At 48.2% G+C, this 15,216-nt stretch overlaps 1 protein-coding gene across 1 annotated transcript in view; it reads left to right on the top strand.

Annotated features, from left to right (window-relative positions):
* SORL1 (sortilin related receptor 1) overlaps positions 1-15,216 on the top strand; it is a 101,311-nt gene that overhangs the window by 52,337 nt on the left and 33,758 nt on the right. The window contains exons 24-25 of the mRNA XM_044281795.1: positions 551-647; positions 10,271-10,455. Of these exons, the coding sequence (XP_044137730.1) occupies positions 551-647; positions 10,271-10,455 (282 nt within the window). The remainder of the gene's footprint in view (positions 1-550; positions 648-10,270; positions 10,456-15,216) is intronic.

Here is a 15,216-nt window from a genome sequence, read left to right as displayed (position 1 = left end):
GCGGTGATAACCAGCCATGTGCAAATAGATTAAAAGATGCACGGCCCAGAGCAATCAAAGGCCTAGCCTGTGATCTCCTCCATTAACTGCCCTATATACTCTTTCTGATGGCACTCTTTTATCATGTCTCCTACTTTTCCTGCAGGCATTCGTCTGTCATGTGTCTTTTTTGGCCTGAACTCATCCATCAGGTCTCCTCCTCATCCTGCTTTCAGACTTTCATCATGTCCGATCCTCTTTCTCTCTGAACTCTTCTTTCAGGTCTCGTCCTCAGCTATCTTGTCTCCTCCTCATTCTGCATGTACACTTTCATCACATCTCCTTTATTTCCTGCCTGCAGGCATTTATCAAGTCTTTTCCCTGTCTTGCAGGCTTCCAGCATGTCTCATGCTCTTCCCGCCTGCATACTTCCATTATGTTTCCTCCCCTTCCTTCCTGCCCTTTTGTATTACGTGTCATGCTTTGTCCCCCCCACAACTGGTTTGCGTTAAAGGACTTTGGTGTCTTCTCCTTCCCTATTACAGCAGAACATGTTTGGATTGTTTTGCAGATAACTGGATATACGGTGACTTTATCATGGGAGTTTGATACACATGTTCAAGAGAGAAGAACTTTACAATTTGATGGACAAAGCGTGTCACAAACAGGTGAATTTTCCGCCTCCTGAACCTAATGATTAAAAGGCAGCGGCGCTCCTGTGAGCTTACCGAGCACAGCACCATAAATTGTATAGCGACTGTGCTTGGTATTGCAGCTCCACCGCCTCATAGGAGCGCCGCTGCCTTCTTAAGCAGCTGATCTACGTGGATCCGGGGTGTTGGACCCCCCACTGATCAGATACTGATGATCTATCCAGAGGAAAGGTCATCAGTAAAAAAAACAAAAATCTGAAACCCTCTTTAAAAATGACTTAAATATTATGCAGAGAAGCAGGTAGATTTCCCTACTTTAGATGACTGTAGTGTACAATGTCTAATGTAGGCGACACTTTTCAGAATGCAGATCACCAGAGCAATGTCTGTGCAAACACTGAACAAGCTAGGAATAGTGGGAAATTTCAGCTAAAAAAGCCTGCAGAATGGAGACTGCTGCTCTGATTTATAATACAGAATGTAACTCAGGATCAGTACAGGATAAATAATGTAATGTATGCAGACAGTGACTCCACCAGCAGAATAGTGAGTGCAGCTCTGGAGTATAATACAGAATGTAACTCAGGATCAATACAGGTTAAGTAATGTATTGTACATACAGTTGTGTTCAAAATAATAGCAGTCAGACATCACTAACCTGATCAATCACTGTTTTTGGTAGAAATTATATTTCTACATGGGAAATAATTTACTAGCAGGTGTAGTAGAGTTATAGAAACCCAACAGTCATGACATGCATGCTTCTGATTCTGTGTAATTGAATCAATAATTGAAAGGGGCATGTTCAAAATAATAGCAGTGTGGAGTTCAATGAGTGAGGTCGTTCATTCTTTGAAAAACAGATGGCAAGTATTGCCCTTATTTAAGGAAGGAAGGCAGCAAATGTTGTACATGCTGGTTACAGTGCATTTCTCTCTGAAATTCTGAGGAAAAAGGGTTGTTCCAGACATTGTTCAGAAGAACACCATACCTTGATTAAAAAGTTGATTGGAGAAGGGAAAACATATAATAATGTGCTGAAAATGTTAGGCTGTTCAGCTAAAATGATCACAAATACTTTAAAATGGCAACCAAAACCTGAGAGACGTGGAGGAAAGCGAAAAACTACCATTCGAATGGATAGAAGAATAGCCAAAATGGCAAGGACTCCGCCAACAATCAGCTCCAGGAAGACCAAAGGTCTAAAGTTACCTGTGAGTACTGTTACAATTAGAAGACGCCTATGTGAAGCCAAGCTATCTGCAAGAAGCCCCCGCAAAGTCCCACTGCTGAAAAAGACGTGTGCTGAAGAGGTTACAATTTGCCAAAGAGCACTTTGACTGGCCTAAAGAGACATTTTGTGGACTGATGAAAGTAAAATTGTTCTTTCTCGCTCATATCATTGGGGGACACAGGACCATGGTTATAGCTTGCTGCTGCCACTAGGAGGCGACACTAGGCTGAAAGCTGTTTGCTCCTCCCCTGCAGGCTATACCCCCTCCAGCCTGGAGAGAGCATATCAGTTTTTAGCTTAGTGTCGTAGGAGGCAGACCTCCCTGCTTGCAGGGTGGCATTATGATTTTTATTTATTTTTCCAGAATCCGGTTGGGGATCCAGGGTCGCTTGCGTCCCTGCATCCCCGGGAGGCTGGCCGGTGTACCTTGTTTACCGCCTTGCCACCCCAAGAAGGAAAAGCGGACCAGGGCAGCCTCGCTCCCCTGCTTCCCCCCAGCTACAGGGCCACCCTCTCTTCTGCCCGGACCCCTGTCGCCTGGTGCCAGCGGTCGTAGGGTGGCCCTGCTGGTGATGCATCTGAGGGTGAAGACCACAGATGAAGATAGGTAAGTGACTCCCCCTCTCAGTCAGCAGTCACTTTCCCCCAGGCTCCCACTCTCGGTGTGACAACATGCCCAGGTCCGTCCGATGAGCCGGACATCCCACAGCACCAGGGCCCCCCTTCCCCCCCCGTGTGCGCGTCCGCCGGCACCTTGTCAGCCTCGGACTTGACTGCCGTCCGCTCCGTCTCCCTCCGTTCCTCGCCGCTGCATCGCGCACAGCACTGGGTTTCAGTGCGATCGCAGCCGGCACTTGGATTTGCACAGGGCAGATGATCCATTGGCGGGGCGCCGTGATCCTCGTTAGCCGCACGGCCGGTATTGGGGACTGTCTCTCTCTCTGCAGGCGGACATATTAATCGGGAACATTAGGCACGCTGGCCGCGGCTGCGGTCACGTGCACAGGGGTGGGCGGCGCTAGATTCCCTACTTCAATTAGTCTGCCGCTCCCGGGCTTAAGGGGGGCGGGGCTTATTATCCCGCCCGGCTAAAACTTCCTCTTCCTCCTGGCGCAGCGTGGTGGACACAGGACCGTGGCTCTCGCTCCGTTCTGGTAGGAGATAGATACCCCGTCCAGCAGGAGATCTGACCATGTCTGACCCGGCCACTGACCCCCCTCAGACAACCTGTAGGACCACTTACTATGCCTGTTCCGTGTGTTCAGCTAAATTCCCTCGGGGCCAGTCACTATCACTGTGCTCGGCTTGTCAGAAGCCTGCGCAGAGCAATCCCCCCAGACCACTGCAGCCCACAGAAGCCTTAGATCGTCCTGTTCAGGGGGAACCAGACTGGGCTAGGTCTCTGTCACGGGCAGTGGAGGACCTCTCTAAAATCTCCCATTCCACCCTTTCATTGCTAGGTCGTTTAGTGGAGAAATCGCCACCGGTGCAATCCGCGCAACCGCATTGCACGCAAACCAGAGGCAGACCTCCTAGTAAGCGCCCCAGAGCAGGCAACCGTTCCTCCTCTGATGCCTCAGCATCCCCTCCTGCTCCTGGATCCCAGTCACAGGCGTCCTCTCTGTTAGGCGACGCACTGTCTGAGGGCGAGCTTGGGGATTCGGATGCGGATATGGACCTGGAGCACTCTTCTCAGATTGCTTCCATGGTGGATAGCCTGATTTCGGCGATAAGGGACACCTTCCGGGTTCAGGAGGACCTTCCCTCCACTAGCCAACAAGGGGTGTCGTTTCTGCGTGCGAAACAGACCCCCAAGGCGTTCCCGTTACACAAAGATTTTTCTATTGTGGTTAACAAGGCTTGGGACCAGCCGGGTTTGCGTTTTGTTATCCCAAAACGTCTAGACCTTCTCTACCCCTTTCCACGCGAGACCGTGGACCAATGGTCCTCCCCGCCGAAGGTGGACCCACTGGTGGCTCGCTTGGCGAAATCTACGACCATTCCGGTAGCGGATGGTTCTTCACTCCAGGATCCGGTGGACCGTCGCGTAGAGTCGCTCTCCAAGTCAATCTTTACGGCGAGCGGTTCGGCACTGCGTCCGATTTTCGCATCCGCCTGGGTAGCCAAGGCGGTTTCGGAGTGGTCCCTCCGGTTGAGCCAGGACATTTTGTCCAACCTCCCACCTGCTGAACTCGAGTTGTCTGCGCTCCAAATTTCCCATGCGGGGAAATATATCTGTGAAGCGGCACTGGATGCTGGGTCGATGGTTGCCCGTGCCTCAGCTCTCACCACTTCGGTCCGCCGGGAGTTATGGCTCAAGGCCTGGAAGGCTGATTCTTCCTCTAAACGCTCTCTCTTAAAGCTTCCGTTTTCTGGGGCTCGGCTTTTTGGGCCGAAACTGGATGTAATAATCTCAGAAGCTACGGGTGGAAAAAGCACCCATCTGCCCCAACCCAAAGCGAAGCGGCCCTTTCAGTCCAGGTCTGCGTCTTCGCGCTTCCAGTCCTTTCGCCGTTTCTCGGGCACCCGTTCAGTTCCCACCTCCGTGGCGGGTCCACCCAACCAGGATCGGCGGAAAGGCCCGTCCTTTAAGCCCCAGCAGGCCTGGCGTCCACGTGCCCAGCAACCTCGCACAGCGCCAAGTAAGCAGCCTTCCGCATGAAGGTTTGTCCCCACCCGCTCAGGTGGGGGGGCGTCTTCTCCTGTTCCAGGACATTTGGCACGCCCACATTCCGGACGCATGGGCGCTCGAGGTGGTTTCTTCGGGCTACAAAATAGAATTCAGGTCCCTTCCCCCCAACCGTTTCTTCCTTTCCCAGCCTCCCAGGGATCCTGTCCGGGCCGCGGCTTTCTTGAACGCCGTCCAGTCCCTACTTCTGCGAGGGGTGATTTCTCCGGTGCCTCCGGAAGAGCGTTTCACAGGTTTTTATTCCAACCTGTTCGTGGTCCCCAAGAAGGAGGGCGATGTGAGACCGGTGCTGGACCTCAAACTTCTGAACCGCTATTTACGGGTTCAGAGGTTCAGAATGGAATCTCTTCGTTCCGTTGTGGCCTCATTGGTGCAGGGGGAGCACATGGCGTCTTTGGACGTGCAAGATGCGTATCTCCACATACCTATCGCTACCACGCACCAATGTTTCCTCCGATTTGCCATCCAGTCGGATCACTTCCAGTTCGTCGCTCTGCCATTCGGTCTGGCGACTGCCCCGCGGGTGTTCACGAAGGTTCTGGCACCCCTTCTGGGGATTCTGCGGTCCAGAGGCATTACCCTTCTCCCATACCTGGACGACATCTTAGTCAAAGCCCCGTCAGCGTCGCAATGCGCAGACAGCCTTCGGATTACGATGAGCACGCTCACTCGCTTTGGTTGGATTCTCAACCGAAGGAAGTCATGCCTGTCTCCGACCACTCGGATCAGGTTCCTGGGTATGACTCTGGATTCCGAGGCGGCCGTGGTGCGTCTCCCTCTGGACAAGAGATCGGGCATTCAGAATGCAGTGGTTCTGCTCACCCGGCGTCGCAAGGTATCGATTCGCAACTGCATGCGAGTTCTGGGGCTGATGGTGGCCTCATTCGAGGCGGTACCGTTCGCCCAGTTCCACACCAGGGAGTTTCAGCGGCTCATCCTGTCCTCCTGGGACAAGTCCCGGGATTCACTGGACCTCAGGATCTCGCTGTCTCAGCCTGTTCGCGAGGCTCTCGCCTGGTGGTTGGTTCCGGACCACCTGTCGTCAGGGAAGTCGTTCCTGCCGGTGTCATGGACGGTGATTACGACCGACGCCAGCCTCCGTGGTTGGGGAGGGGTCTTCGGTACTCGGACAGCCCAAGGAGTCTGGTCTCTGTCGGAGTCCAAACTGCCCATCAATATCCTGGAGCTCCGGGCCATCTACCTCTCCCTTTGCCATTGGACCACCGATTTGCGGGGCCGTCCGGTCAGGATACAGTCGGACAACGCCACAGCGGTTGCCTACATCAATCACCAGGGGGGGACGCGCAGCGGAGCGGTGATGGACGAGGCCGCGAGGATTCTGCAGTGGGCGGAAGCCCATGTCCCAGTGGTATCGGCGATCTTCATCCCGGGAGTGGACAATTGGACGGCGGATTTCCTCAGCCGCACGACGGTGGACTCGGGGGAGTGGGCTCTCCACCCGGAGGTGTTCGAGGACCTTTGTCTCCGGTGGGGTCGCCCGGAAGTGGACCTAATGGCATCTCGGTTGAACCACAAACTCCCGTGCTTCCTGTCTCGCGCAAGGGATCCGATGGCCTACGACGTAGACGCACTCGTGGCACCGTGGGACGACTTCAGTTTTCTGTACGTGTTCCCGCCGCTGCCGCTCCTACCGCGGATTCTTCGCAGAATCAGGATGGAGGGTGTTCAAACGCTCCTGATTGCCCCAGACTGGCCGCGCCGAGCTTGGTACTCGGAGCTCGTTCTGCTCCTGGGGGACGCGCCCTGGCCTCTTCCACTCAGGCCCGACCTGCTCTCACAGGGCCCAGTCTTCCACCAGGGTTTACATACGCTGCGTTTGACGGCGTGGTTATTGAAACCTTCCTGCTGAAGAAGAGGGGTTTCTCGGATGCGGTCGTTCGCACGATGATTAGGGCTCGGAAGCCCTCCTCCGCGAAAATCTACTATCGTACATGGAAGTCGTTCCTAAAATTCTGTGAGGACAGGGACCTCCCCTCTAGGAGGTTTTCCCTCCCTACGGTGTTGGCCTTTCTTCAGGCAGGTTTGGAGCTGGGTCTGGCCCTGAGTTCGTTGAAAGGACAGGTTTCGGCCCTTTCCATATTTTTCCAGCGTACGCTGGCGGTGCTGGGCCCGGTTAAGACTTTCATGCAGGGTGTTGCGCACACCGCGGTTCCATATCGGCCACCGTTGCATTCCTGGGATCTGAATTTGGTGCTGGTGGCACTTCAGTCCGAGCCGTTTGAACCCCTGCGAGAAGTCTCCCTCCGCAGGTTGTCATGGAAGGTCGCATTCCTAGTTGCCATTACGTCCATACGTCGGGTGTCAGAACTGGCGGCACTGTCGTGCAAGGAACCCTTCTTGGTGTTCCATCAGGATAAAGTGGTGCTCCGGACGGTGCCGTCGTTTCTGCCGAAGGTGGTGTCGGCGTTCCATGTCAATGAGGACATTGTCCTCCCTTCGCTTTGCCCTAAGCCTTCCCATCCTAGGGAAGTGGCGCTTCATCGTTTGGATGTGGTGCGGGCCTTACGGATCTACCTGGCCGCGGTGGCCTCCTTTAGGCGAGCGGACTCCCTGTTCCTGGTTCCGGAGGGTCCTCGTAAAGGTTTGGCGGCATCCAAGGTGGCGATTGCTCGGTGGATTAGATTGGCCATCCACGAGGCCTACCGCTCCAAGGGCAGGGTTCCTCCACCTGGTATCACGGCTCACTCGACCAGGGCGGTCGGGGCTTCTTGGGCACACTTTCACCACGCTTCGGCGTCTCAACTGTGTAAGGCAGCGACTTGGTCTTCGTTGCACACCTTCACCAAGTTTTACAAGGTGCATTCTTTCGCATCGGCGGATGCTGCTCTTGGCCGTAGGATCTTACAGGCCGCAGTGTAGTGGCTCGACTGTGGAGGTGGAGTCAGCGGTTTTCCCACCCTGGGGACTGCTTTAGGACGTCCCATGGTCCTGTGTCCCCCAATGATATGAGCGAGAAAACGAGATTTTTGTGAACTCACCTTGTAAAATCTCTTTCTCGCTTTATTCATTGGGGGACACAGCACCCACCCATTGTTGTTGGTTTCTACTGAGACCAGTAGTCCAAGTTACCGGTTGGGACTGAGGTCAGGTTCGGTTGTTTTGTTGGACTGTGGTCTTCCTGTTTTGTTTCGGTATGTTTCTCCTACTGCTGAAGCACAAACTGATATGCTCTCTCCAGGCTGGAGGGGGTATAGCCTGCAGGGGAGGAGCAAACAGCTTTCAGCCTAGTGTCGCCTCCTAGTGGCAGCAGCAAGCTATACCCATGGTCCTGTGTCCCCCAATGAATAAAGCGAGAAAGAGATTTTACAAGGTGAGTTCACAAAAATCTCGTTTTTTGGGTCTAGTGGCCGGAGGCAGTTTGTCAGACGACCCCCAAACACTGAATTCAAGCCACAGTACCCTGTGAAGACAGTGAAGCATGGTGGCGCAAGCATCATGATATGGGGATGTTTCTCATACTACGGTGTTGGGCCTATTTATCGCATACCAGGGATCATGGATCAGTTTGAATACTTCAGAATGCTTGAGGTCATGCTGCCTTATGCTGAAGAGGAAATGCCCTTAAAATGCATGTTCCAACAAGACAACGACCCCAAACACACCAGTAAACATGCAACATCTTGGTTACAGACCAACAAGATTGACGTTATGGAGTGGCGAGCCCAATCCCCGGATCTTAATCCAATAGAAAACTTGTGGGTGACATCAAAAATGCAGTTTCTGAGGCAAAACCAAGAAATAGAGAAGAATTGTGGAATGTAGTCCAATCATCCTGGGCTGGAATACCTGTTCACAGGGGCCAGAAGTTGGTTGACTCCATGCAACACACATGTTTGTACACTAGTTCTCAGAAACAGCGGTTATACAACTAAATATTAGTTCATTGATTCAAAGGAAAGCAAAATCTTCAAACATTTTTCAGTTTATATAGTGAATGTTTGAGTTTGTAAAGTAGAATACAAACACTGCTATTTTTGTGAACAGTCTAATATTCACTTTTCTTCAAAAAATTTTTAGAGGAACAACACAAATTTGATATATTTTTCTTCATGTTTTGATTTGGAATAGAATGTGTAGTGTTCCCAATGCATTTGTGTGTATGGAAATAAAAGCTATTAGAAGGATTTTGAGCTTTATTCAAAAAATGTTTTGTTTAGGGCTCTTTCACATCTGCGTTCTTTTCTTCCGGCATAGAGTTCCGTCGTCGGGGCTCTATGCCGGAAGAATCCTGATCAGTTTTATCCTAATGCATTCTGAATGGAGTGAAATCCGTTCAGGATGCATCAGGATGTCTTCAGTTCCGGACCGGAACGTTTTTTGGCCGGAGAAAATACCGCATCATGCTGCTCTTTTTGCTCCGGCCAAAAATCCTGAAGACTTGCCGCAAGGTCGGATCCGGAATTAATGCCCATTGAAAGGCATTGATCCGGATCCGGCCTTAAGCTAAACGTCGTTTCGGCGCATTGCCGGATCCGACGTTTAGCTTTTTCTGAATGGTTACCATGGCTGTCGGGACGCTAAAGTCCTGGCAGCCATGGTAAAGTGTAGTGGGGAGCGGGGGAGCAGTATACTTACCGTCCGTGTGGCTCCCGGGGCGCTCCAGAGTGACGTCAGGGCGCCCCAGGCGCATGAATGACGTGATCGCATGGCACGTCATCCATGCGCATGGGTCGCTCTGACGTCATTCTGGAGCGCCCCGGGAGCCGCACAGACTGTAAGTATACCGCTCCCCCGCTCCCCACTACTACTATGGCAACCAGGACTTTAATAGCGTCCTGGCTGCCACAGTAACACTGAAAGCATTTTGAAGACGGATCCGTCTTCAAATGCTTTCAGTTCACTTGTGTTTTTCTGGATCCGGCGTGTAATTCCGGCAAGTGGAGTACACGCCGGATCCGGACAACGCAAGTGTGAAAGAGGCCTTAAATTCTCTTTATTGGTTTCAGAAACATGTAACATACATGTATCATACATATAGGATTTCTGACTGTAACAGAAGCCAATAAAAAACATGTTCGAGCCTACACAATAATTTATAATGGCTTTCCTGAAGACGCACACATTGTGAGAATCCTTGTGAGTGCAGCTTTATTCACTTTTTTAAACACACTGCTATTATTTTGAACACAACTGTATATGGTGACTTAACCAGCAGAATAATGGATACAATGGAGTATAATACAGAATGTAACTCAGGCTCAGTAAAAGATAAGTAATGTGTATACGCAGAGACTTTATAACAGAATAGTGAGTGCAGCTCTGGAATATAATACAGGATGTAACACAGTATCTGTACAGCATAAGTAATGTATGTACATAGTTACTCCATTAACAGAATAATGAATACAGCTCTTGAGTATAATACAGGATGTAACTGAGATCAGTTGAGGATAAGTCATGTATGTACACAGTGACTCCACCAGCAGAATAGTGAGTACAGCTCTGGACTATAATAAAGGATGTAACTCAGAATCAGTACAGGATAAGTGATAAGATGTATCTGCACAGTGACTCCAGCAGCAGAACGGTAAGTACAGCTCTGGAGCATAATACAGGATGTAACTCAGAATCAGTACTGACTATATGTTAAAGAAATCATTTTAGCAGTAGACAGCATATTATTTCCACTGGTAAAATTTTTCTATAAGGTTCTGTGTTTTTATTAATATTTCATGTTTGTTGTTTTTGTCTTAGTGACTAATCTGACGGCACAAACGGAATATGAGATTTCTGCTTGGGCAAAATCGTCTTATGGCGAGAGCTCTGTGGCATTTGAGCACTTTACCACCAAGGGTACAAAACCTTTAGCACCGATTCTTAAAGCAAAAGTGATTAATCAGACCGCAGTGGAGTGCAGCTGGGTGGGCATCAGGAATGTGGTAAGGATTATAATATTTATTATTAATTTTTTCAATATTGATCATGTCTTATCCTCCAATCACATCCCAATCTGCATTCAGAATTCTGCTAGCTGCCATGTGGTGTATCAGCTCTCATGCAGCATTGCATTGTGGGAATCCAAATACAATGCATTCAGAAGGTCTTCAGACCTTTTCACATTTTTCACGTTTTGTTGTATTGCGGCCTTGTGCTAACATTAAAAAAACCTATTCTGCACTCAATACTGCCTAATGAGAAAGTGAAAACAGAATGTACAAAAGTTTAGCTAATTTACTGAATAGGTAGAACTAAAATTTTGTATTAACATAAGTACTCAGACCCTTTATTCGTTACGTAGTTGAGGCATCTTTGGCAGTGATTACAGCCTCAAGCCCTGTCAGGTTGGATGGGGACCGTCGGTGGACAGACATTTAGTACATGGTCAGATATCATTGTCAAGTGTCAGAATAATGCCAGTGTGACACCTGACACTGACACCTTACCCTGACTTTGATATTTGACTCTGACATCTATCGTCTTCATAGGTCAGAGTCAAAGTGAGAATGAGTTATATGAAGAAAATCCTTCAGTTTGCTGCCTGAAGCTGTAGCTCAGTGGTTTAGATGCTTGCCTTGCATGCAGTGATCTTGAGTTCAAAACCCCTTTCAGTCTTTAAAAAAAATTGACATTTTATTGAGCCCTAGAAAAGAGACAAATTCAAGTGATGTGTGACCCTGATGTCTGACTTCTCTCTTCTCACTAATCAGTGTCGCATTGACTTTTAGATTTATTGTATGTTTAATATGCTCCATCACATAGATAAAGAACATCTTTTGGTTTGCTTAGTGGTTTAGACACTTGCCTTGCATGCAGGGGTTCAAAACTCCTATCAGTCTTTAAAGAAAATGTACATTTTATTGAGCCCTAGAAAAGAGACTTTTAGGTTTACTGTGTATTTGTCTTTTGAATCACATAGCTAGAGAAAATCACTACCAAACAATAGGTAGACCTGTAGCTTACTGGTGGGTTGTCTGACTCTCATGCACCTACTAATTGACAAGAAAAAAAAAGAGCTTGGATTTTGAAACATATGACAAAGAGTACTATAAGTAGTCCTTTTTTATTTTATTAAAGAGTACATGGGCACCACTATAGTAAGGAAGGGGGGGGGGCACTAATTTACAGTATCTTCATCTTATTACAGATGTCTGAGGGCTATTTTGTTTTCTGTTGTCTTGAAAGAGTCACTGTACAATACAATGATGTATTTTTATTTCTTAGGAGAGGTCTAATTATCAGATCTGTAAATCACTTTATTGAAATTATTTTTTGCATCCAACCAAACATAAGCTGCAAAGGTATGACCACTAGGGGTCTCACTAGTCCACTGTGGTTAGGCATGGTCCAGCAGGAGGATGTGTGGGCGTGTTCTGGAGTAGCTGATGAGGAGACTTGCCAGATTCACTGCCTCTTCACAGATCTGCAAACCAACTTATCTCACTGTAAGTCTGCTCTCCCTCCGCTATCTTACATGGCTTATACATTGATTCCCCTCTCTCAAGTGTGTATGCAGTTCCATGTTTTTTTGTAGATAAATAATACATTTGTAAACAACAATTCATATGCTTTTGTTCGTTATAGAAGTATTAGCCTGAGAAAATAATTTGTGTATTGTCTCATAGCTCTATTGATACAGTCCCTGAACATTATTATAAACTGTAAAGACTGGCTGGGATTCATGACATACTTAGAATATGCTGGAACAAGCCTTTATTTTTCTTTCTAACATATCTGGTGGCTTCCTTATCAAATATACAGCAGTTTTAACCCTTTAATGACTGGGAAATTTTATAATTTTTTTAATCTTAGCCACCCCAAAGCCATAACTTTTTTAATTTTCCATTCACATAACCAGCTGTATGAGAGATTTTTTTTTTGCCAGGACAAGATGCACTTTGTAATGCCACCATATATGGGTGCATAAAACTTGGTGGAAAGCAGGAAAAAAAATGTGGTGGAATTATATCAAATAAACCACAGTTTGTTAGTTTTTTTGTGTAAAAATTGAGCTGTAAGTTTCATTCGCTAGGTCAGTACAATTACGGCGATACCACATATATATATTTTTTTTGCACTTTTATGCTGAAAAAAATAAAAACCTTGAAAAAATGTTTTTAGGTTGCCATATTCTGACGCCTATAACTTTTTTGTAGTTATGCATACAGAGCTGTGTGAGGGCTCATGTTTTGTGGGGCAATCTATACTTTTCATTAATACCATTTTGTGGTGTGTGCGACTTTTTTAAATACATTTTTATTTAATTGTTTGCGGGAGGCAGAGCGACCAAAAATCGTGGAAATGGCCATTTTTACTTTTTTCCGTATAACCATTTTCCATATTGGAGAAATATTTTTATATTTTAATAGCATGCCCTTTTTCGCATGTGGCGATACTCATGATGTGTAATTATTTATTTTTAACTGTTTTTTTTATTACATTTTGGGAAAAGGATGGTTATATAATTTTTTTTAATAACATTTATTTGTTTTTACACTTTTTTATAGTTGCTATAGGGAAATATAACAAGCAATGATCAGATTGCTTGTCTTATAGACTGCAATGCATTAGGATTGGAGTTTACGGAAATGTAACTGTATTTCTATGGAGCCCTGCTACAAGCAGAGGCTCCATAGAAAGTAATAGACAGCAGCCTCCTATCACTCAGGAGGATACGGACTGCTGCATACAGTACACACTTCGGTCTGTTCCCTACCCCCAATCCTGGTTTTAGAGCATAATCAGCTGAGTAGATTGATATATATTTTTCTGGGAAAATATTCAGTAAAATTTGAAATTCATTCTAGGCTTTGAAGTCCAGGAGACGGTCCTATCAGTGATTGACAGCCTCCCCTCTATGACTGTGTATACAGAGATAGCTGTCAATCACTGATAGGACCGCCTGCTTGACTGAATGAGCAGGAGTTTAAATGAATGAAATACAAGTTATACAGAATTTTATCCCATAAAACTATATACCGTATTTTTCGCCCCATAAGACGCACTTTTTCTCCCCCCAAAATGGGGGAAAAATGCCCCTGCATCTTACGGGGCGAATGCTGGCAGTTTTACATCGCTGGCTGCGATGTACGGTATGCGAGAGCGGGGGGAGGGACTGGGAGGAGGAGTGGGGGCCGGCAATAGCGGCGGGGCGGTGCTGTCAGTGTACTATAGTCCCGCTCCCAATGATCCGGTATACTAATATAAAATGTCTTATTCAATTAATAGTTCTTAAACATGCCCCCTCACTCCTAATAGTACCTTACATCCTAACCGCTTCAGTAGAATGCAGGCAGGCCTAGCGGGCGGCAGCGTAACTCCCTGATGTCATGTGCCTGCGCCGTCTACTTTATGAATGAAGCAGGCAAGTGACGCCCGGCCTGCCTGTCTGGGTTGTACTGAAGCGGTTAGGATGTACGGTACTATTAGGAGTTGGGGGGCATGTTTAATAACTTTTAATTGAATAAGACATTATATTAGTATACTGGAGCGGCGGGGGGAATCTGTGGATGACATTTTTATGGGGGACATCTGTGGATGGCACAGTTAAGGGCTGGGGCGGTCTGTGGATGGCACAGTTAAGGGCTGGGGGGGTCTGTGGATGGCACTGTTATGGGTTGGGGGGTCTGTGGATGGCACATATATAACAGTGCCACCCACAGATCCCCCCCTGTAACAGTGCCACCCACAGATCCCCCCTGTAACAGTGCCACCCACAGATCCCCCCTGTAACAGTGCCATCCACAGATTCCCCCTGTAACAGTGCCATCCACACATCCCCCCTGTAAGTGCCAGCCACAGATCCCCCCTGTAACAGTGCCAGCCACAGATCCCCCTGTAACAATGCAAGCCACAGATCCCCCTGTAACAATGCAAGCCACAGATCCCCCTGTAACAATGCAAGCCACAGATCCCCCCATACCAGTGTCCGTCATCCACAGATCCCCCCCATAACAGTGTCCGTCATCCACAGATCCCCCATAACAGTGTCCGTCATCCATAGATCCCCCCATAAGTGTCCGTCATCCACAGATCCCCCCATAACAGTGTCTGTCATCCACAGATCCCCCCATAACAGTGTCTGTCATCCACAGGCCACCATTAGTTCCAAACCCACCAAAAGCACACCTTTTGGTTAAAAATATTTTTTTTCTTATTTTCCTCCCCAAAAACCTAGGTGCGTCTTATGGGCCGGTGCATCTTATAGGGCAAAAAATACGGTATCACTCTGTTCATCTCCTCCTGCTCTATAACATGCTGCCTTCAGCTTATAGCATTTTCATCATGATCGGTTCCCTTTAACCACCTCCCGACCGCTGTACGCACCGATGCGTCCGGGAGGTGGTTGATTAGTTCCTCCTGGACGCATCGGCGCGTCCTCTCGCGAGACGCGAGATTACGTCACAGCCGGCCCGCGCATGCGCATCGCGGGCCGGCATTTCGCAGAAGAGTATTTCGTCAGCAGCCTGCCGGCCACGATCATTGGCTGGCAGGCTGCTGATTTTTAAAAAAACCAATCAGCAGCCATATAACCCCACATATTAGTAAATATGATGGGGTTATATGGCTGCTGTGCTCCTCTGCTCCTTCTTTTGGTCGGTTGGTTCCAGCAGAGGAGCAGAGGAGCACATCATTACTGTGAGTACCCACCACACCACATTTGGCCCCCAGATCACCCCAATTAACCCTTTGATCACCCCTTT

Source organism: Bufo gargarizans, chromosome 2 (assembly GCF_014858855.1).
Source record: "Bufo gargarizans isolate SCDJY-AF-19 chromosome 2, ASM1485885v1, whole genome shotgun sequence".
NCBI classification, from domain to species: domain Eukaryota; kingdom Metazoa; phylum Chordata; class Amphibia; order Anura; family Bufonidae; genus Bufo; species Bufo gargarizans.
Note: the sequence above shows the minus strand (reverse complement) of the source record. Positions and strands in the feature narration are given on the sequence as shown.